The 23370-nt window shown below is 43.0% G+C and overlaps 1 protein-coding gene across 1 annotated transcript in view; it reads right to left on the reverse strand.

Annotated features, from left to right (window-relative positions):
* Positions 1–3229: 3229 nt before the first annotated feature.
* Positions 3230–23370, reverse strand: part of col6a1 (collagen, type VI, alpha 1) — a 68418-nt gene continuing 48277 nt past the window's right edge. Inside the window, exons 26-35 of the mRNA XM_055638316.1 lie at positions 17599–17664; positions 16354–16389; positions 16217–16253; positions 14825–14833; positions 12592–12725; positions 10415–10524; positions 8484–8664; positions 6945–7116; positions 6761–6790; positions 3230–4310 (exon numbers count right to left, since the gene is read on the reverse strand). Coding sequence (XP_055494291.1) covers positions 3709–4310; positions 6761–6790; positions 6945–7116; positions 8484–8664; positions 10415–10524; positions 12592–12725; positions 14825–14833; positions 16217–16253; positions 16354–16389; positions 17599–17664 — 1377 coding nt within the window. The 3' untranslated portion in view covers positions 3230–3708. The remainder of the gene's footprint in view (positions 4311–6760; positions 6791–6944; positions 7117–8483; positions 8665–10414; positions 10525–12591; positions 12726–14824; positions 14834–16216; positions 16254–16353; positions 16390–17598; positions 17665–23370) is intronic.

A 23370-nucleotide genomic window follows, 5' to 3' on the forward strand; every position in this document is an offset into this window, starting at 1 on the left:
AATATTAAGCCCCTCGTATGAAAGAATGTTGAATACTTTTATCCGGGAGAGTGCCACACTGGTAGTAATTTGATGGATTAAGGCAGATGCACAACTTCTCAATGAATTCTAGTGTCCAGAAACTCAATTGATGATGCTGACAATTAAATTCAAATTCCACTGTCGTAGTTGTGGTATTTAAATCCACTAGATCCTAAATATAAAGTCAGTATCAGTGACAGCAACTGGGAATCCACTGACAAAAAATAAATATTTAGTTCCCTAATATGCTTCAGAGAAACCTTTATTATCTGCTCTGGTTCTATGTTTGTAATCAACTTACAAACATGGTTAATTAATTCTTAACAGCCCTTTGAAATGAAGTGGCAGGTGACTATTTATGATGGCCTTGAAGGCTGCCTTATTCTTTGCAACAGACATCACATAAGTGAATAACACTGTGGCAGCATGGTGGCGCAGCGGTAGAGTTGCTGCCTTACAATGCTGGAGAGCTGGGTTTGATCCCGAGTACGGGTGTTGTCTGTACGGAGTTTGTACGCTCTCCCCGTGACCGCGTGGGTTTTCTCCAAGATCTTCGGTTTCCTCCCACACTTCAAAGAGTACAGGTTTGTACGTTACATTGGCTTGGTATAAATGTAAATTGTGTGTGTAGGATGGTGTTACCGTGGGGTGATCGCTGATCTTTGCAGACTCGGTGAGCCAAAGGGCCTTTAGCAAAGATGTTGCAAACAGAACACAGAGGACTCCAGAGGAAATTCAAGTACTGGCAGTGAACATGAAATTCTTTATTTAACATTTATAACCCAATCTGTATATGATATCCTACTGTTTCATTACAAATGTGACTGCAAACATGATACCGGCCCCGTAAAAAAATGTTTATATTTTACAAATACAAAATGAGTTCTGCCAAATACAGAATAGATTAAAGCAGGTTTTTACCTCACACATGGTCCAAAAAGTAAAGTGTTGTAGGTTTAGTTTTGTGTAGCCCTCTATGTTCATAGCACCAATATAAGATTACTTCAAAGTAACATTTATTTACATTCAAGGTGGTTACTTGCTGATCATAACACAGTTTGCTCATTAAAATAAAATATTGAATGATTAGGTCTCGGTATGGATAGAACTTCCAAAGCATTTGCCGAGATTCATTCCTTGTGGTATTATCCATCCAGCAGGACCCATTAATCTAACACCTTTGTTGTAATTGAGTTATTGTCTCTTGAAGCCATGATCATCCACAAATTATCAGGATGAGGACAGGTTCACAGCCCATGTATCACACTCTGTAATGATATCTAGCAACAGCCATCTGCAACGACTTTGGTTTCTAAACCACCAAGTAGTCCTTCCACAAATTATCCCTAACTAACCTCCCGTTCATTAAATCACTTAATCTCTTCTCCCTTTGGAAGAACCAACTTGATGCCCTTTTATGTACATCCAATTTTCCTTTAATCCTGACTTCAACTATCTCTTCCAATGACTTTCACTCACTCCACGCCGAATGGTCTTTGGTTAAAAAAAAGAGAGGTCCGATTTCTTAAGCAACGTAGCATTGGATCGAACCCGATCCAATTTTGCCACCCAATGTTTGGGAAGATATACTGATGTACATATTAGTGTACAAGTTGCAACAGTTATCAGTCGCAGCTGATTTAAACCTCCTTCAAAGTATCAGTGCTAGAATATCAATCCACACTGTTTTATTGGAAATCCACATTTTTATATTACTGCCAAGTACTTAGGACAAAGTATTTAGATCCATTAGTGGACTAGAAACAGTTTTGCGGCAACCATGATCATGAAGCTGTCTCTTTAAAAATAGTCTGTGACAGTGACCCTCTCCCTTGATGATACGATAGAACTTTATTTATCCCAGGAGGGAAATTGGTCTGCCAACAATCATAAAACACAACAAGATACATTCTCTCCCACCCATATCCATCATCCTCATTCAATGCTACCATCCGACAGGACTTTAGGTGATATGGCTTGAATTATTGGGTCAGCTGACTCATGGCAGACAGCACAGTGGAAAATCTGATCACCAGCTCAATCCCAGATTTTAACCATTCTGGGAACATATTCAGTCAGCGATATTTCTCCAGGTTGCTGCTAAGCATGGATCGTTGGCAATCGAGCGGAGCTAGTGACCTGGTGGAGATGGTGATCTAGTGGAACTGGCAATCGAGTGGAGCAGCTGCTGACATGCTCCTTTTCCATTGAGGACATAAGTGCCCCGTGTCAATTTTCACAGCTATTGATCACCTGTAATTGCCTTACCCTAAAATGAACTGACTCCAGTTGTACAGTATAGTCACAAAAAAAGTTAGTGGGTCCTGTGGAGGCTGTGAAAGGAATAAAACCATCAGTAGAGCGAGAAAGCAAAGCCTTGAGCCCCCTGCTAATAATTTGGGAATCAGGTGCAAACTGACTCATAAAGTCATAATTGCATCAAACGATGGTTGCAGGGGTCCAAACTGTTTCCCCCCCCCCCCCCCCCCCCCCCCCCCCCCCCCCCCCCCCCCCCCCCCCCCCCCCCCCCCCACCCCCCCCCCACCCCCCCCCCCCCCCCCCCCCCACTCAGGAGCACAACCTTTGGTGATCAAATCCTGGACATAAAGGCCACAGGGCAGGCGTGAGAACTGCCTGAAGAGGGGAAGCATGCATTGGACCCACATCATGGCTGGGCCTGGTCTGTAACTGAGCCGCAGTTTGTGACTGAGCCCAGTCCGTGTCAGACTGAGAGTGTGACTGTGCCCAGTCCATGTCAGACTGAGAGTGTGACTGTGCCTGGTCCATGGTCACACTGAGGGTGTGAGTGACTCCAGTCCATAGGTGATAATTTGGACCGGTTCACCCTCGTCATATAATCTGTATCTGTAATGCTTAGGGAACAGCGGTGTGGGCCAGGGAGCACCTTTGGTTGTGATCAGAGAGAAGGCCTGACCATGCCTGTGTGTGGGCCACACTAGCTGCTCACTCAGTCGGGTAGCCCAGTGTCCCTGAGATGTTCTAGAATAACCCTTCAGCCCTTAACTGTTGGACAAAAGGAGTCTCGGACTGTCGTTGATGGCTGAAAATGAACCCATGTCAATATTAGTTGTCAGATTTCTTTGGTGTGTTGGGTCATCGCTCATTTTGTACCACCCTATTTAACATCCAGAACATTGGTGAAACAATAGCCAATTCATACCTGTGTAGAAAGGAACTGTAGATGCTGGTATTTACCGAAGATAGACACAAATTGCTGGAGTAACTCAGTGGGTCAGGCAGCATCTCTGGAGTTAAAGGATGGGTGATGTTTTGGGTCGGGACTCTGCTACAGGCTGACTATCATGCCTTGTTGTTCCTTCTCACAGAGACCAAGAGGCAGCTTACTCGGGCTCTGAAAGCATCCTGGCTCATTTTAACCTTGGAAGCTTGTGCCGCTTGCTGCCTGAACCTAGAGCTAGAGCAGGAAGACAAAGTGTTCCTAGTATCACTGACAATAGGAAGGAGTCAGAGGTACAGGTATAGGGCAAAGCGGTGGGTATGAGAGCAAGTTCACAGGGTGAAGGGATGGCGTGGGGGAGGAACACTCTTGAATGAAAATACTCTTTGAAAAGAATACAAATCTCAAGAAAGCAAATTCCCAAACAAAGTAACCACTTTATATGCGTAAAATAAGAGAGCTTAGAGGGCTTAGAAATGTCTTCATTGTTAATCAAGTGACATTTGTTTGCTAACAGTTTGATAAAATACTCCTTTCAAAAGAGAGGGGTAGTCCTTTACCCGGTAGAGATAGCGTGCACTGCGATCTACATCGTAGTCAGTTGCTTTGCCGGCTACTAAAGCTCGGAGATTGTTCTCGTTGATCTGGTCACCCACAGCAATGGCGTACACGGCAATCTTGTTTGATTTTGCTGATTGTGCCTGCCGCTCTATGGTATGCACCAGGTCCCCTTGGGATCGGCCGTCCGTGAACAAAAGGACTTTTCTCTTGGCGTTGTTGCGGTTTCCCACGTGGACATCAATTACGTGTTTCAGAGCAGAACCCACGTCAGTGGCGTCATTCATAAACTCCATCTTTTCTATGCTCCCAGATACTTCCGTGTAGTTGTTGGAGAACTGGGCCACAGTCACATATCTTTTACTGTACTGAACCACCGAGACCCGCACTGCAACATTAGGTCTAACCTTGGCGCCGAGGAAGCGCTCTGCCAGTCGCTTGGTAAAAGACTTGGTGGTTTCAAAGTTTTTGCTCCCAACACTGGTGGAACTGTCAATCAGGAAGGTGATGTCGGTTGAGGCGTTGAATTGAACTGTGGAGAAAACATTATCCTTTAAGGAGAACCTTGTGAAATGGACTAAAAGAATGATTTAAGGTTTAAATGGGTTAAAGTGAAATGCCCGAGTTACCACCCTGGGTATGCTTGTCAAATTTAAGGGCTCTCAATTTTTTCGATTTCACACTGGTTGGGTCTCAATTCTTTTAGACATCACCCTTTGTGCATGTTGGCATACACTGGCTCCTTGTCCCATAACTTAAAATTCACTTCATCCCTCATTACCTCATCCAGAGACTTGGTAGATTGGATTCAAGATTGGTTTGGCCGTAGCTGACAGTGAGTAGTGGTGGAAGGTGTGATTTTGACTGGAGATCTGTGATCAGTGTTGGGACCCTTGTGGTTTCTGATACATATATAAATAATTTGGAGAAAACTGCTCACGGGATGATTAGCCAGTTTGCAGGTGAAAAAGTTTGGAGTTGTGGATAGCGATCAAGATCGTCAAAAGATTCAGCAGGATGTAGGCCAGTTGGAAATTTGGGAAGGGAAAAGGCAGATAGGAGTTTAATACAGACAAGTGTGAGGTTTTGCATTTTGCGTGGTTAAATGTAAAAAGTATAGTTATGGTCAAGACCCTTGGGAGCACTAATGTACAAAGGGATAGCGGGGTGCAAGTCCATAGCTCCCTAAAAGTGGCAACTCAGTTACTAAATAAGGTGGTAAAGAAACCATATGGAATACTTGCCTTCATAGAGCTGGGGATTTTGTTATGAAAGTCAGAAAGTCATGTTGCAGTTGCATAAAACTTTGGTTAGACCACATTTGGAGTATTGTGTGCAGTGCAGTTCTGGTCAGTGCATTACAAGAAGGGTGTGGAGGATTTGGAGACTGTGTAACAGAGGTTCCCCAGGATTGGAGTATATTAGCAATAAGGAGAGATTGGACAAACATGAAATATTTTCTCTGGAGTGTCCAAGGGGTGACCTGATATACCTATATAAAATTATGAAAGACTAAGATAGGGTAGATAGTGCCATTTTCCTAGGGTGGAAATGCTAAATGCCAAAGGATATATGTTAAGGATGAGGTAGGAAATGGTGAAAAGATTTTTATGAGGCAAGCTCTTTTACATAGTGCGTTAGTGCCAGGAATGCTCTGCAATGGGATATGGTGGAAGCCCATACAATAGCGACATTTAAAAGGCATTTAGATTGACACATGCACTGGCAGTTTACAGCGTGATTTGTAAATGTAAAGTACTGCTGTGAAGAGGGAGAACATGGTGATAACCAATGATGCCAAACTGTTTTCAGAACATAATGTATAGCTAGGATTGTATAAGTAGACACTGGCTTCCTGCTATAATATGAATTTGCTATCACAAGCCTATGATTTAAGCAAAGTTTTGGGTGATTTTCATTCTATGGAGTGTTCAAGGAAAGAGAGGATTTGGATTGCTAGTGCCAACGCACAGGATATGGGAAAAAGCTACATTGTATCATATTGGCTAACTGGATGGTTTGATCTGGGAAGAAACACACAGATGACGGCTCCAGGTAGATCCCATATCCTCCGAGAACACCAGCTCGAGACATCTACAAACACAAGTGCGTCTGATGCTGTGTGAAGACCAGTAGGTCAGAATACAGCTTGAGTGAGTGCACAGAACGTAGGTCCATGTGAACTGGGCTGTAGCACTGGTGCACAGTCCTTAGGAAGGTATAATAGTAAAATGATATATTGGCACCCAATAAATGGGCTCTGAATATGGTAGGTGTTCAAAATAAATCATCGATGCACATTTATTTAGTGCAGCCACTGAGAATAAAAGTCACCCATCATACAATTTCCACACACGCTCTTGAGAGACCCAGCTAGTCATTTCATGAGATCTGAAGGGGGCTTTAGGTCAGAAATCCTACTCAACTCTCCAAGTGGTGAAAAGGACACAGGACCGAATACATCGTCTCTGCACTGATCCTTGCATTTCCTCCCTGTGCTACATATAACCAAGTTGCCCCTTGTGATGAGACCACAATGAAAGAACCATCAGACCCAATTGCCTGTCTCAGATGGGCGAGGCTAGATAAAATTCTGAAGCCAGGACCATTTTGATATAGCGTTGAGCGAGAAGGATAGGCATTGGCTGTAAACCTCGGCAGCTGAACCTTGGTGGCAAGATCGCAGTGACCGTGATGGTTTGATAGGTAGAGACAATCCAACCCCCCTGTCCTGCTCTCCTGGTTTGGTAATCCCATCCTGAGATTGGGACTGCAAGATCCCCCAGCAATTCCTCCATGGCCTTTAAATAATCTCACCTTTCCCCCTTCCTTCATCCATTGATGTCTGGCAAACATTCCCATGGCTCCCTCACTCCCACATGAGCAACCTAGTCATTTAGACTACAGCCATTCATTACCCATATCTTTCAGTATTGGTGCCTTGGTCTTTATTATATGAAAGCATGATAAAATTGTACTTACTGGGGCAGGAATAGTCTGGGCACTTCTTGTCTGTAAAAGTAAGAACAACATGTCAATATGCATACTGATTCATTCTTGATTAAAAACACCAGACAACACAGGAGAATAGCTCCTGTCCCTTAAGGAGAGCGGGGGCATTGAGAAACAAAGGATTGGTTATGCTCCGGACCGGATGGTGGTATACCTTTGCAGATGAAAGCAGTGACGTTTTCAAGGAATGTATTCTCCAGCAGAGCCGTGAATGTGCTGCGCTGCAGACTCAGGCCAGGATTCCGGGAATTGTGGCAGGAGATCAGGTCCAGGTTCTCCGAGCCTGGTTTGCTGCGGAAGATGTCGCTCACGCCGACTGAGACCACCTGGGGTGCAACAAGAATCTAGTGAGAGACCAAAGCAAGCGCGCAGGGATGGTGTCAGGAAACAAGGGACCGAGGGACAATATAGTGGGCAGAAGGTAGAGGTTAGAAGACCAGTGGATGTTGGGTTATGGAAGTACAATAAAAAGAGAGTTGCATATTAACCACAATAACTTACATTTGCTCATAACTAAAGGAAACTTGAAGCAATAACAATAAAACCTGTTACCGCCTAAAGAGATGTTATCGAAAGCTGGGTTAAAGAAATAAAAACTGTGGAGCATCTTTGAGGTGCAGAGAAGCTTGGGAAGAAATTCTAGAGCTTGGACACAACTGAAAACCACCCAGTGTAGGAAGCTTGTGATACACAAAAGGCCACAATCCCAGTGGTGTTGGTGTTATAGAGTCATCGGCTCCGAAAAAAGATCACAGCAAGCAGAAAAAAGATTACAGCAAAGATTTCAAAGGTTTCACCAGCTGGAGGTGGTTGTACAGAAGCGTGCAGCTGTGGAGTGATTTTAAAACAAGACCAGGAAATCTGTAAATCAAGTCATTTTCAGTCCAAATACAAGAATGGGCATGATGGAAAGAGTGTAGTATTTAGGCTGAGCTCAGGTTTAGGAAAGTAGAAACCTAATTAAGTCTGCCTTGGTGTAGCTGAGCCTTGACGTTTGTGTGTTTCAGTGGCTAGGTGAGGAGAGGAGAGCAAAGGTCACTGAGGCTTTAGACATTAGAGATACAGTGTGGAAATGCCGACCAGTGATCCCCATACACTAGTACTATCCTGCACACACTAGGGACAATTTACAATGTTTACCTCAGCCAATTAACCTACAAATTTGTACGGAAAAACCCAGGTGGTCACTGGGAGAATGTACAAACTACATACAGATATCACCCGTAGTCAGGATTGAACCTGGGTCTCTGGTGCGGTAAGGGAGCGACTCCACCACTGCACCACTGTGCCACCCAAAGACAGGAAACCGAGAGATAGAATCTTACATAGATACAGCACTGAAGGCATCTGTCCATAGAGGAAGTTCCTGAAGGAATATTTCAATTATTCCCACTCGCATCTGGTCCTTCCTTTCGGAGCAGTTATAAACTCCCTCTTGAATATTACTTTTGATGAATTTGTCGTAAAATGTAACTCCTCCTCTCTGGGTCTTTCGTGAATTAGCTTAAACCCATGCCCATCAGTTGAAACAGTTTCCACTCGACCAAAACCCACATGATCTACAACACCACTATCACATCCCTCCCTGGCAACCTTTGCTCAAAGACCTCCCACCTTCTGTAAACTCTCCATGTACTGGAAATGAAAGGGAACACATATCATAAAAGCAGAGAGTGAATGAAAGAAAACATACGTTGGCCACATTGCAAAGTGATGTCAATGGTTTCAAATCTCTCTGACTATCTGTGTGTCCATCTGTTAGCACCAGAACCACTTGTGCTCGGGCAAGTGATCCTTTGAAGGCATTCTTCGACCAGTCCAGTGCCGAACCGGTGAATGTTCCTCCCGCAATCCACTTGAGGTTTTTAATTGCGCTAGGGATTAGAAAAAACAGTTTCCATTGTTATTGCTACTGTTTAAACAATCAGGTTTTTACATTTTCTTATGTAGGAAGGACCTGCAGCTGCTGGTTTAAACCAAAGATAGACACAAAAAGCTGGAGTAACTCAGCAGGTCAGGCAACATCTCTGGAGAAAAGGAATAGGTGACGTTTCAGGTCGAGATCCTTCTTCACACTGAGAGCTAGGGAAAAGGGAAATAAGAGATAGACGGCGATATGGAGAGATGTAGAATAAATGAATGAAATATATGCAAAAAGTAATAACAAATGAATGAAAGACATGCAAAAAATAATCTTGCAATCATTTGTTATGAAGAAGGGTCTCGACCCAAAACGTCACCTATTCCTTTTCTCCAGAGATGCTGCCTGACCCGTTGAGTTACTCTAGCTTTTTGCATCAATCTTCTACTTTTCCTTGTAGATTTTGCTCTTCTACTGGTGTTCCCATCCATCCCTGTTGTCACCCTCCATTGTTTGCTGCCACTGCTTGTTTTCTCCAGAGGTAGAGTGTAGTTGCCACCCAAATGCAAAGTATTTCACAACCTTAACTTGCATTACTCTCACATCAACTGAGCGGGATGCTTTAGAGTTTAGTTTAGTTTAGAGATACAGTGCAGTAACAGGCCATTTGGTCCACAATGTCCACACTGACTAGCGATCCCCATACAGTATCCTATACACAAGGGACAATTTACACGTAAACAGAAGCCAAGTAACCTATAAACCTACACATCTTTGGAGTGTGGGGGGAAACCAGAGCATCTAGAGAAAACTCACGAAAATTCAAAATTTAATTTCCTGTAATGAACTGCTTCCTGCCATAGCCCTTGATTTCCTTGCCCTAATTTTAATATTTGTGCTTCCAGGGTTTTGAAGTCCATTCACTTTGCGACGGATGGACTGGCTGGGCAGGGCCACACGGGATCGTGATATGGGAGTAATATTGCAGAATGTGATGTTTGCTCACAGTTTCCACTGCCACATAGTAAGGCAAGGCCAAAGCCATTGACAGAGCTTCACGGAGTTCAAATTGAACTTCTCATGATCTCCTAGGACCTTAGGGCAACATTACTAGGGGTATATGGTTGGACTGACCTAGATGCAGCATTCTCAATGCAGATGTTGCAGTTCAATACCAGCCATTCCTGCAATACTGTGATGCATCAGTGGTGTATTCCTCTCTGCAACCTCATGGACCAGCATATCTGCTGCCAGATCAAACAGAAGCCAACCTGATGAAGGCACAGTGCTGGAGTAGAAATATGCCAAATTGGGAAACTGGTCTACCCATTCACTGCTAATGCATGTAGATTTATTATCTGACAATGCACAAGTTTAACGCGTTCATTGTATTGTATGGACAGATTCTGCCCATATCCTTCATGGGTAGCCTCCGTTGTTCTTCTGTCTAGACATTATTGAAATAAAACCATTTTCCCCGGAACACAAATCTGCACCTTGGGCTCCCTATCTTCAATCTCCCTTCATGCCTTGGAGATATAATGTTATGTAATTGCTCTACTTTGCTCCTCTGAACGTATTCTACTATGCCAATGTAGCTTAGAAGAAATGTGATAAATAATGCAGATTTTAACAAATAACATGAAGAAGTAATTGTGTAGGAAAGAACTGCAGATGGTGGTTTAAATCGAAGGTAGACACAAAATGCTGGAGTAACTCAGCAGGCCAGGAAGTAATTGTTAGTCATAAAATAGGAGACGTACAGTTTCAACTCAGCCAGTGAGTTTATGTTGGTATCCTTCATCGAGACCAGTTCTTCTGTTCCAGCGTGACTATACTGCACAACTCCAATATTGGATTCTTTGCCATCGAACTGGAGAAGACAAAGAGAACAAAGAATTAGTGCATTCTAGACTCAGACCAGGTTTAATAGGAACAAGGTATTCATGAATGTGGGCAAATGCAAGTAATAGTGGGCCAGAGACTAATTCCTTGGTAATTGCAAGTGAGGAAAAAGAGAGACCAAGGCACATATGTGTAAAAACATGAACATAGGCAGATATAAAGTAATTTATAGGCTTAATGGAAGTTGGTCTGTACCAAAAGCAGGTAGGATTACAAGGGAAAGATTCAGGCAGACAGACCCAAAGGCCAAACCTCATCTGGAATGCCATGTTTAGCTTTGAGCATTGCACCAGGGAAAGGATACTTGGCAGTGGAGAGGATATACCTTAATGATGCCAGGCTTAACAGACAGGTTGCAATAAGGAGGCTGGCATTCCTAACATATGGGAATTATCTAATTGAGGCAACCAAAATGTGATCAACAGGGTGGATGGGAGATGCATTTTACCTCTGGGAGAGAATTCAGGTGCAAGTGAAATTGAAAAAAACATCTTCACACTCCGTGTCATGGAAAAACCTGGATTCTGGTATCGCATGTGATACTTTTTTTTTAAAAAAGTGTCGGCTCCTAAAATGGATTCCTGGAGTTAAGATGAAGATTAGCCATGGTCTAATTGAATGGCAGAACAGGGTGGAGGAACTATTCCTAGTCATAATATAAAGGGCCTGAAAAAAATATTGCAGTATGCACATTTTGGATGACTGTTGTTATGAACAACCATAAGTGTTTTTTCTGGATAAATTGTCAACATCCTATTGCGCCTTAAGATACCTTCAGTTGTCTAATCTCTACCACAGTTGCATTTGTCGGGGTGTTTTCTCTTCAAAATCTCATTAGTTTTGGAACGAGCAAAGGCTGGAAATTTCACTAGGTGCTGCTCTGCCTTTAGCTTGTTTTGTATTTTGGCAAAGGATTGAGAATTCCAGCGGTTTCAATGTCTCCTGAACATTCTCAGAACAGTCACTCATTCCACTTTTGCGTTGGAATAGGTCCAACAATAGTGTTGTGTTAAATTTTACTCTGTAGCTAAAATATGCATTGCCATGAAAATGTTAAACTCCTCAATATTTTAGTTTAGTTTAGTTGAGAGAAACAGTGCAGAAGCAGGCCCTTCAGCCCACCGGGTCCATGCTGATCAGCGATCACCCCATACGCTACACTATCCTACACACTGGGACAATTTACCATATTTACCAAAGCCAATTAAACCACATATCTGTACATCTTTAGAATGTGGGAGGAAAACGGAGCACCCGGGGAAAACCCACGTACAACCTTCATACAGTCAGCCTTCCAGTCAGGATCGAACCCGGGTCTCTTGCGCTGTAAAGCAGCAACTCTACCCTTGCACCACAGTGCCATCGGATTTTAAATAGTTTTTCAAATTCAATCCTAAATTTTGACTGAGATTATAAATCTTTGGATTTGTATCCACTGAAGCAGAATTCCAACCTTGCTTCATCTGTAGTCTGATCTGAATATAACACAGATGCAAACTATTGTCATTTCCTTCAGGACTGTTACCTTTAGTGGTTTGCGAAGTGCATCGGGCGATCGTGCAGTTGTGTTACAAGTTACATTGCAATGATGCCTCCTGAGTGAAAATTGTTTATGTTATTAACCAGCAGAGTGCCACCTAATCTCTCTAGGACAGTGAATCGAGGTGTTGCTTTCTTTAAGAGGCATTGCAGTGCCATGCATAATTCTCAAAAAGACCTCATTTGGTCTCCCAAATAACTGACTAGACAGATGCAGAGGGGGGGTGGTTCTGGGTGAGCACTGCTGAGCCTACTGGAGACGTGGGTTCAATCAGCGAAACGTCGATGAAAGTAGGTGCCTACTTGATAACCCCAATGACGTGTCTTCCTAGCCTTTCTCAACATCAGAGGAGCATAGGTGAGTGCAGAAGGCTCCCATCACCATCGGGAGTAAATTGATATTTGGCACTTTGGACTTTTAACATCTAGCCCTGTGTATTTGTAAACATTGTCAGCATTTCCACGTCAATCAACCCTCTCAGCGTTTTGATCTTACCTTGATCTTTTCATCTCTGCTCAGTCTTTCAATCACAGTGAGTATAAACTGCTTGGACAGCTTGAAGTTTTCATCACCGATACTTTCCGAGCTGTCCACCACAAACAGGAGATCAATGGGCCCACACTTACATTCTGCAAGGAAAAGAATTGGTCTGGTACTCCCTGCTTTTAATCAAGGGGGAGCCGTATTTTGCTCACAACTCCTACACGGCTGAGATTCTCTTCCACTCCACCCAGTGGTGATAATTGATGGACTTTAGTTAAAACAAAAGAACCTTCACTACTTCCTTCCTTATACCTCCTCCCTCGACTCCATCCAGGGGCCCTTTTGAGAGATACAGTTAGGTAGAGGTTTAAGGTGAGGCAGAGATTTATTTGCACCTCCTCCAACCTCATCTGCTGTATCCATTGTTCTCAGTGTCGGCTCCTAAATATTGACGAGACCAAGCATAGACTTGGTGATCGATTAGCAGAACTCTTATGCTCAGTCCGCTTTGTCCAACGCGATCTCCCATTTGCCAAACATTTCAACTCTCCTTCCCATTCCCAAACTGACATTGCTGTCCTGGGCCTCCTCCACTGTCATTGTGAGGCTCAGTGCAAATTGGAGGAACAGCACCTCATATTTTGCATGGACAGCTTACAACCCAGTAGTATGATCGTTGCTTTCTCTAAATTTAAGTAACTCCTGAATTCCTTCTCCTCCCTCCTCCTCCCACCCACCCTCACCCCAGTGGTCCTAATAGTCCCATTGTTCACATCCTTGTATCCCTCTAGTTGCCACATCTTCCCCAGCCAACAATTGGCCATTATGTACTCTATCCTCTTGAGGTCATCTGTTGCCGGCCCTGTTTTGTCCTGGCCTTTTCTCATCTACAGTTCCCCCCCCCCCCCCTCCCCCACCATCTCTATCACTCCGTCTGAAGAAGGGTTCCGATCCGAAACATCACCTATTCCTTTACTCCAGAGATGCTGCTTGACCTGCTGAGTTACTCCAGCATTTTGTGTCAACTTTCACTACTAATGTGGAGGTTGGAAAATGGGATCAGTGAAGGTTGAAGGAATTAAGTTGTAGACTTGGCTGTGTAGAAATTGATTGTCAAAGTGGCTAAGGAAGCTGAATGGACTGTTTTTTTTGCGGGGAATAAATGCTTTATGGATGCCCCAAACATGTTCATTAATCTAGAAAGAATCTTTCATTACACATCACAACATCTATACATCTCCAAGCTCATATTTTCCTCATCTCTTTCACTTCACCCTATCTTCATCCATTGATTGATACTTTTGGGGAATTTTGTTTGTAGCACTGGAATTATTTTTTGCTTTAAAGTGGACATGTATGTTTTGAGGTCATTGATCTTTACAGAAGAACAACTCTCAATGGTGAAGCTTAAGAGTAATGTATGTAGCACAGAATAAGGCCCTTCAGTCCACCTCATCTATGCTAACCGTTATGCCTATCTGTACTAATCCCATATCTACATTAATTCGATATCCCTCTATGCAATATTCATTCAATTACTATACAGATGTCTCTTAAATGGTGTTATTGTTCCTGCCTCCAACATCTCCTCTGGCAGCTCATTCCAGATACCAAAGATTCACTTTATCCAAAACGTTAGCCACTCAGATTCCCTTTACACCTCCTCCCTCTCATCATAAACGAATGTTCTCAAGATTTGTACACCCGTAATAAAAAAAAGACTCTGGCTATCTATCCTATCCATGCCTCTCGTGATTTTATATTCCTCTATCATATTTCCCCTTGGTCTCCTTTGCTCCAGTGAATACAGATCCTGCCTATACAATCTCTCCTTATAATCAAGCCCTCCAATCCAGGTAACATCCTTGTGAATCTTTTCTACACCCATTGTTTTGAACGGGATGGAGAACATCCAAAGGGCAGCATGAATGAAATCTTCATGTTGGTCAGAAACCTTCTGACAGTTCCTTGCCTCTATTAACCTCATTTCCAAATTGCTGCCTGAACCATTCTGCTTCACCCCGACTGACTAAAGCCCTGACAGTAACTTTTTCAAAATGGAATGGCTCTAAATTCCAGTAAAAGTATGAAGCACCGATGCAAACTAAAGTCTGGGAATGTCTACACATATACAGTATGTCAATGCAAGATCAAATATACTTTTTTTTTAAATTGGGTAAGATGGTCAGTTGTTATCAGCAACCAAAAATATATATTCTAGCATCAAATAATTAAATCTACTCACCACAGCAAGCTGTTAAATAAAAAGAAAACAAAATGAGCAAGCCATGTTAAAAGAAAGTTAACGTGGTACATATGATTATTGAGAGTGAACACAAAGGCAAGAAACTATGTTAGAAGAGTCACAGTGAGAGTGCTGTTCACATTCCTAGTCACCACCGTACAGCTCGGATGTACAATACAGGAGGTAGTGCGGGTTGTGAAGATGTCATCAGGTTTAAAGAGTTAAAGTTATGGGTTGGGCTGTTTCATCTGGATCGAAGGAAATTGGAGGGAGATGTAAAATACAATAAAAGGCCAAGATAGAATAAACAGGAAGGAGTAATTTCCCTTGCCAGAGAGTTTGTTGACTAGTGGAGAACTCTGGTTGAAAGAACTGAGAAAGATTTGTTGAATTTGAAAGTGGGCATTTGGAACCTGCTGTCTGAAAGAGTGGGGAAAGCAGACCCCTCCGCCCCCCCCCCGCCTCCAACCCCCATAAACAAAGTACAAGAATGTACACATGAAGAGCTGTAACCTGCAGGTTAAGGACAGGGAGCCAGGAAGGCAAATTAACCTAAAATCAAGGAGGATGTTGGCCTTCATTGCGAGAGGATTTGAGTTTAGGAGCAAGGAGGTCCTACTGCAGTTGTATCGGGCCCTGGTGAGACCGCATCTGGAGTATTGTGTGCAATTTTGGTCTCCTAATTTGAGGAAAGACCTATTGAGGGAGTGCAGTGTAGGTTCACCAGGTTAATTCCCGGGATGGTGGGACTGACGTGTGATGAAAGAATGGGTCGACTGGGCTTGTATTCGCTGGAATTCTGAAGGATGAGAGGGCATCTTATAGAAACATAAAAATCTTGGATGATTGGACAGGGTAGATGCAGGAAAAATGGTCCTGATGTTGGGGGAGTCCAGAACCAGAGATCACAGTTTAAAAATAATGGCTAGGCCATTTAGGCCATTTAGATGAGGAGAAACATTTTGTTGTGAATCTGTGGAATTCTCTGCCACATAAGGCAGTGGAGGCCAATTCACTGGCCAATTTTCAAGAGAGAGTTAGATTTAGCTCTTAGGGATAAGAGAATCAAGGGATATGGGGGCAAAGCCAGAATGGGGTACTGTTTTTGCATGATCAAAAAATGATCACCATGATCATATTGAATGGTGGTGCTGGCTCGAAGGGCTAAATGGCTTACTCCTGCACCTATTTTCTATGTTTCTATGAATATGAGCTTTAAAACTCAGTCAGCTATCTGCTGCATTGCATGGTATGTCGCTTTTAGCCGAGCCCTAGTTAATGCTTCAGCAGATGTAAGATGTTAACATATCTGGGGGACATAGATATATATCATAGTGGTATATCCAGACACATGGGTTTTTAAGAGATAAGTTCAAATGAATGTCCACTTACAGCACATACGCTTAACAATATCCAATATTTCGCATTCCTGAAAACAAGAGCATAAATGTAAGTAATGTACCATTCCGTGGTTGATAGTTCGGTAATTCATCTTATTAACATTATAAAGGAGTTCATCATGTACTTACAGAGGGTCCTGGTGGTCCTGGGGGACCTGGGGATCCCTGGAAATACATCAGAATAAACAAAGTTATCATTCATAATCGCAGTGGAGATTTCATTAATTTTGCTTTTGTATATCTGCACACCTTTTTCATTCAGCAGGGAAAGGTTTCTTCCCCGCTGCCATCAGCCTAGAGGACAGACCAAGGATCTCAAAAACCAAGGATCACCCACCCATCTCATTGCAGCTCTTTTTTTAATATGCACTTTGTCTGTAATATTGTAACACGATATTCTACACACCGGTCATTCTTTTCTTTGTGCTACACGTTGTACTTGTGTAATGGCTCAAATGGATTCATCGATGGTATCATTTGACAGGATAGCATGCAAACAAAATTCCTTTTTATCTACTGTATCTCGGTACCTGTTTTCAAGAGAGAGTTAGGTTTAGCTCTTTGGTATTAACGGAATCAAGGAATATGGGGAAAAAACAGGAACGGGGCACTGATTTTGGATGATCAGTCATGATCATATTGAATGGCATTGCTGGCTCGAAGGGCCAAATGGCCTACTCCTGCATCTATGTTCTATGTTTCTATGTGCAGGTGACAATAACAAACCAGACCAATTTATTTATTCATTCATCGATTTATTTATTCATCTATTTATTGGGAAATGCCTGCCATTGGGAAGGCGCTATTTATTGTTCACCCTCACCCAGAATGTCGTGGTGTGTGGCAATGAACTGTCGTTGACCTTCTGGTGAGGGTGCTCCCACAGTGCCATTAGGGAAGGAGGAACTGATTGAGACTCAGTGACACTAAAGGAGTGTAGACAATATTTCCGTGTGGGATGGTGTGAGACTTGCAGAGAATCCACAGATCCCATACACAGGCTGCCCTGCTTCCTTAACACGGGGAGAGGTCACAGGTTTAGCAGGGGCTACTGGAGTGGGTGTAAACCAGGAGAGTGGTTTGTCAATGGTATACACTGCAGCACAGTGCAGTGGTGATGGAAGAAATCAATGTTTAAAATGGTGGGTGGGCTTCTTTGCCTTGGATTGCCTTGTGCAGCAGGAGTCAACACAGGTAGAGTGAAACTATCAGCTTGAAATAAAATGGCGTTCTTTACTCATGTAGTCTAAATGATCCAGGAGAGGAGGAGTGCAGTTCACACCCTGAGCGAAGACTGGCACGTCACCTTTGTTGATCTTTCTCGTTCAAGCAAGCCAACTTGACAAAAGATCAGCGTGATATCAACATCCTTACCTCTTTGCCCTCGGATCCTCTGTAACCCTTGGCCCCTTTGCGACCTTTTTCTCCTGAAATAGGATTCTGAGAGAAAAACAGAGATAAAAGTTTACATGGTCAAGATTCAAGATTCAAGATTCAAGAGACATTTATTGCCACATTCACCAATAGGTACAGTGAAATATGGGTCATCATACAGCCACACGAATAAAAAAGAACACAACACACGATAGTCTTTAACATAAACAGCCCCACACAGCGGAATCAAAGTTTCCCACTGTGAGGGAAGGCAACAAAGTTCAGTCAATGGCATCTGAAGCAATAATGAATCAGTGGGCTAAACATTGGATCCATCAATTATGTCTGAAGAAGTATTACAGACCTATGCGATATCCAAGAGGAATTACTATTTATATACCTCCACTCTTCCCCAGCTTCTAAAAGTATATGCAGTGACAATACATATATTGAAATTCAAGATGAAAAATCAAAAAAATATCATGCAAACAATAGGCACTGGAAATGAAAATAGAAAATACTCTTCAGGTCAGGCTTTATCTGTGGAGAGAGAAACATTAATGTCTCTTTTTCCACAGATGCTGGCTGACCAGCTGAATGTTTCCAGCAACTCTTTAGTTTTGATTCTTGATGGAAGTGATGCTCCTGTACAGTATGTGTGGCTCTCCGCTCTGTTTGGTAATCGTGGGTTCAAACTCTATTATAGAAGCTTGAGCATGGAGGGCAGTCTAGATGCCAAGTGCAATGCTTGGGGAAAGTGACTCCAACAGACATTATGAATCTTGGATGAGACAACAAGACTGGATTCATGTTTGCCTGCCAGATGTTCATAAGAAGACAATTCATCTTGGTGCTGTGAGCTGCATTTATCATTAAAACAGATTGTGGTCATTATTGTTTTTCTTCGCAAAAGTTGGCTGCTGAATTTCCTGTATTATAGTCAGGAATCATTGAGCGATACTGCATGGAAACAGCCGCTTCAGCTCATTGACTCCAAGCCAACCATCAACCACACTAATCCTACGCTGACCCATTTTCTTCTCCCCATATTCCCCTCAGCTCTCCCCCACCACCCCACCACTCCAGGTTTCTGCCTCTCATCTATCTATTGAAAGTTACTGAAAGTAAGCGTGCAGGTACAGCAGGCAGTGAAGAAAACTAATGGCATGTTGACCTTCATAATGAGAGGATTTGAGTATAGGAGCAAATAGGTCATTATGCAGTTGTACAGGGCCCCGGACATGCCCCAGGAGTTGGACATTCTAGATGCAGGAAACCGGGGGGGGGGAACAGTTTAAGAATAAGGGGTAGGCCATTTAGAATTGAGATGAGGAAAAACTTTTTCACCTAGAGTTGTGAATTTGTGAAATTCTCTGCCTCAGAAGGTAGTGGAGGCAGACTCTCTGGATGCATTCAAAAGAGATTTAGGTAGAGCTCTTAGGGCTAGCGGAATCAAGGGATATGGGGAGAAGGCAGGAACGGGGTACTGGTTGCGGATAATCAGCCATGATCACATTAAATAGTGGTGCTGGCTGGAAGGGCCAAATGGCTTACTCCTGCACCTATTTTCTATGTATCTATGAGTAATTTGCAGTGGACAGTTAAGGAACCGACCTCTTTAACCTTGAGATGTAGGAAGAAACTGGAGCACTGGGAGGAAACCCACACGGTCATGGGGAGAAGGTGCAAATTCCCCACACAGTGCCAAAGGTGAGGATTTAACCTGGGTCACTGGAGCTGTGCGGTAGCTGTACCACCAGTTGTGTCATCGTGCCACTGCTTGTAACAGAACAGTGACTACACTTCAGAAAAAAATTATAATTGGTTGACTTTCCATGAGGTTGTGAAGGTGCAAGGTCTTGTCTATGCCAAATAAAAGACAAGACCTTGCCAAGATTTCTGTCTCCTGTTACGAGATCTTGGGACAAGGAACGATCCTTGCATCAGTCAGCTGTAACTTCATGTTAAACTTCTCATCCCCATCTACTTTCAATGCTGTCACACTGGTTTGTCTAAACAAGGCTTATCAAATAGTTTGAGATTCTCTCTAAGGCAATGTTTATAAGTGAAAACAAAATGGTTTACAAATTTGTCATTGGCAGTTTATGCTAATTTGGATGTTGTATATACAGAATGCATGTTTTCTTTGGAATCATCTGGAGATTGCTTATCTTTGGGAACAGGCCAAGCTCTATCATTTTCTTTAGTGCTTCAAGTTCTGAATTATCATTCTGAATTATCCCCAATGCATTGTCAGTAACTTTGACGTGATCTGGGGAGGAAGGTGGAGACAAGTGGCCATCATGAAGTCTCGTAGCCAAGTTGCAGAACCAATGTTGTGAATAGGCACCTCCTAGGATTCAGGGGAGGCAACACAGTTACTGTGGCTGCTGGTCTTCTGTCACATTCCCAAGACGCACTAGTCAAATGGTCCATATATATTGCCCCTTGGTGAAGTGATGTGGCAAAGGAACATGCGAATGAGTGGGAGAGAATAAGTTACAGGGGTACAGGAACATAAAGGCAAGGGAATAGGACTAATGGGAATGCTTTGTTGGAGCTGGCATAGACCCACACGTGGGCTTGTTCTGGGTCACTATAAGGGAGTAATTAATATGGTGTCACTTGGATGAGGATGTTGGGTGACCAGTCTGTATGGAGATGGAATCAGGAGGACATCTGATTTGACCTCCAGGAACACGTATGGCCAGATCAGTAACCATGAGTGAGCTGAGTGTTAATGGTTCCTCTCCTCCCTCCCTCAAGTTTTGCCACAATCGGCACTTCTGCAGAATGCCTACCATTGCAAACTATAGTAATATCTCCAATCCTTGCCATCTACAACTTTGGTTGCCTTGCTTAAGAGAGTTTATACTGGCAATGGAGGCAGTCCAGAAAACAGTCTCAAGGTTAAATCTGGGGATGAGAGGGTTGTTCTATCCCTGAAATTAGACATAAAGTTTAGAGGATTGATGGGTGATGTTATTGAAACATAAAATATCCTGAGGTGGTGTAACAGTGTAAATGTCATGATGTTTACCCCAGTGGGAGAGCCTTGAATGAAAGGATATAGTTGCACGATTAAGGGCTAGTTAATTGGAGTAAAGAGAATATAAACACTTTGGAAGCAGAAGTAGTCACTCGGTAGCTCAATCTTGCCCTGCCAGTCAACATGACATGGCTGATCTGCCCCAGACTTCATCTAACTTTCTACACCAGTTTTCCATGGTGCTCCATTCTTCAATCTCTTGAATATTCATCTGCCTCCTCTTTAAATAATCACAATGATCAGATCCAGGTAGTACAACCTTCTTGAGCAGGTTCCTAAGCATTTCAGTTTTAAATGACCAAACCTGCATCATGTAACAATTACTCCTTGTTCTAGGTTCTCCTGCAGGTTGATATCTATTTTGTCTACCCCCCTCAGAATTATATGCTTGCAAGTTTCCAGACTGACACATGATAACCCAACAGAAATGAATTTTCAGTTGCGTAATGCCAACATAAGAAACCGCATAGTGCTGCTGAATTTCTTGGCAATTTCTTTAAGGCAGTATATAAATCCAAGGTGGGGTGAAACCACACAATTCTTTGACAATTCAACACACATTGGATCCATGAGATGGCCACTTTCCAAACAAACACACAATGGGGTCTTCACCCAGCCATTGGACAGCCATTCCCCCATGCTGTGTGATGGCTGTAGGATGAAGCAAATGCTGCACTTCCGACCCAGACCACATTACAGAAGGGGACAAGAAGAGAGTAACCTTGAAAGGAGTCTGGGCAATATCTTACACATTTGTTGCAATGAGAAAAAAAATCCCACGACAAAATAAGACATCAAAGTTAAATCAAAAATAAACTGTAATCATTCCAAATCTGTGCATTTGGGACTTCTGCCAACTAGTGTTTGCTTTGAGCACAAACAGCCATGTAACTGGCCTTCTCTTTGTGGAGGACTGTGCACGCTGATAGACACAAAAAGCTCGAGTAACTCAGCAATTCAGACATCATCTCTGGGGAAAAGGAATAGGTACATTTCGGGTTGAGACCCTTCTTCGGACCCTTTAGTCTGAAGAAGGGTCTCAAACCGAAATGTCACCTAATCCTTTTCGCCATAGATTCTGTCTGACCCACTGAATTACTCCAGCTTTTTGTGTATATCTTCTGCAGTTCCTTCCAACACACCGTGTATGTTGGATACATTGTGTTGATATGCATTGCAGTGGCATTAACTCTATTCTCAGCAAGGCAAAGGTGACTATAATGTTGTCAGATTGTGTTAAGTCCTCAATAACATTTAAAAAAATCTTCAGGGAACCTCACAGAGATTTTGTATCATGCTTGAGGGTGACCAATGCTGTGCCTTTACTTAAGAAAGGTAACATGGACAAGTTGGAGAACCACTGGCCAGTGAGCCTTGCATCAGTGGTGGGAAAGTTACTCAAGGAGGTTCTGAGAGACAGGATGTACCTGCATTTGGAAGAGCAAGGACTGATTAGGAATAGTCAGCATTGCATTGTGTGTGAGAAATTGTGCTACAAATATTTGATTGAGTTTTTTGAACAGAAGATCACGAGGGAAGGGCAGTAGGTCATTCCTGAATGGACTTAAGGAAGGCTTTTGGCAAAGTCCTGCATGCCTCAGTCGACTGGAAGGTGAGGTCTCATGGGATCCAGGGAGAGCTAACCAGTGTGCAATCACTGAACAACCAGAAATAAAGACGATAAAGGTAGTAAAGAAGTAAGATAAGTAAAGAGGACAGGGAAGTTGGCAATGAACCAGTGAAGACAGCTCAGTTGTTTCACAATTGTAGGACAACAAGGGAACTGTAAGAGCAGGAGGAAATAGTTACTGGGTTCATTTGACATTCTACTCTCACAGCTGTTCCCCCAGAGGACAGATGGACCAGTAAGCCAGAGGGAGCTATCTCAACGAGTAACAACATGCATTTATTAGCACCTGTAGCACTGCAAAACATTCTCAATAGTGAGCAAAAGACTTGGTAAAACAGTTGTAAAAGGAAGGTCTGAAGCTTTAGTGAAGGATGTGACAGGCTTTGGGCCCAGCCATCCCAATGCATGCTGTACATGGTGAAAAAGAGGTCAGAGATACAAGGGATGGGCTCAGAGAATGTCCAGCAAGTCTCTGCTCAAGTCTCTGCTCAGCTTCAGCTCATACTTAGATCCAACTCCCAAGTTGGAGACGATTGCAGCTGTGCTCTTGAATTCCAGATGTGAACTCCCTCCTCAAATAAGATGCACCAATTCCAAGAATTCTCAACATTCTATATGTAAAAGATCAAAGCCAGCATATTCCACCATTGACATTTTGTAAGCACTTTTGCCTATCCTGCAAATGCTTTTACTGAGCTTTGGGTCAAAACCATCAACACTTCCTTGGCAATAACTTTGATTTTGTTTGATCGGACTCCCATGTAAGCTGTACTAAAGGTGCACACTGCTGTCATTGCAAGGGAATATTTTTTTTTAACTGCATAAAGGTCTGAAATGGGAAGGATAGAAGATCTACTTAACTTCACTCTCTGCCTCGGCACCCATTTCGCAGACATCTTTGTGAAGTGTTGCAGCCTGCGAGGCTTTCACCTTGATGACCTTATAATGATAGCAGAGCTTTGAAGAGTGCAACACTGTTCAGCATGTGTGTGAAAGAAAGCTAACAGCTGAGTTGAGGCAGTTCACTGTGTCCTCCAGACTCACTCAGCCTTCGTAGCTCTTGAATTATTGGACACACATCCCAAAATATCTC

The sequence above is a fragment of the Leucoraja erinacea genome, chromosome 7 (assembly GCF_028641065.1).
Source record: "Leucoraja erinacea ecotype New England chromosome 7, Leri_hhj_1, whole genome shotgun sequence".
Taxonomy (NCBI): Eukaryota; Metazoa; Chordata; class Chondrichthyes; order Rajiformes; family Rajidae; genus Leucoraja; species Leucoraja erinaceus.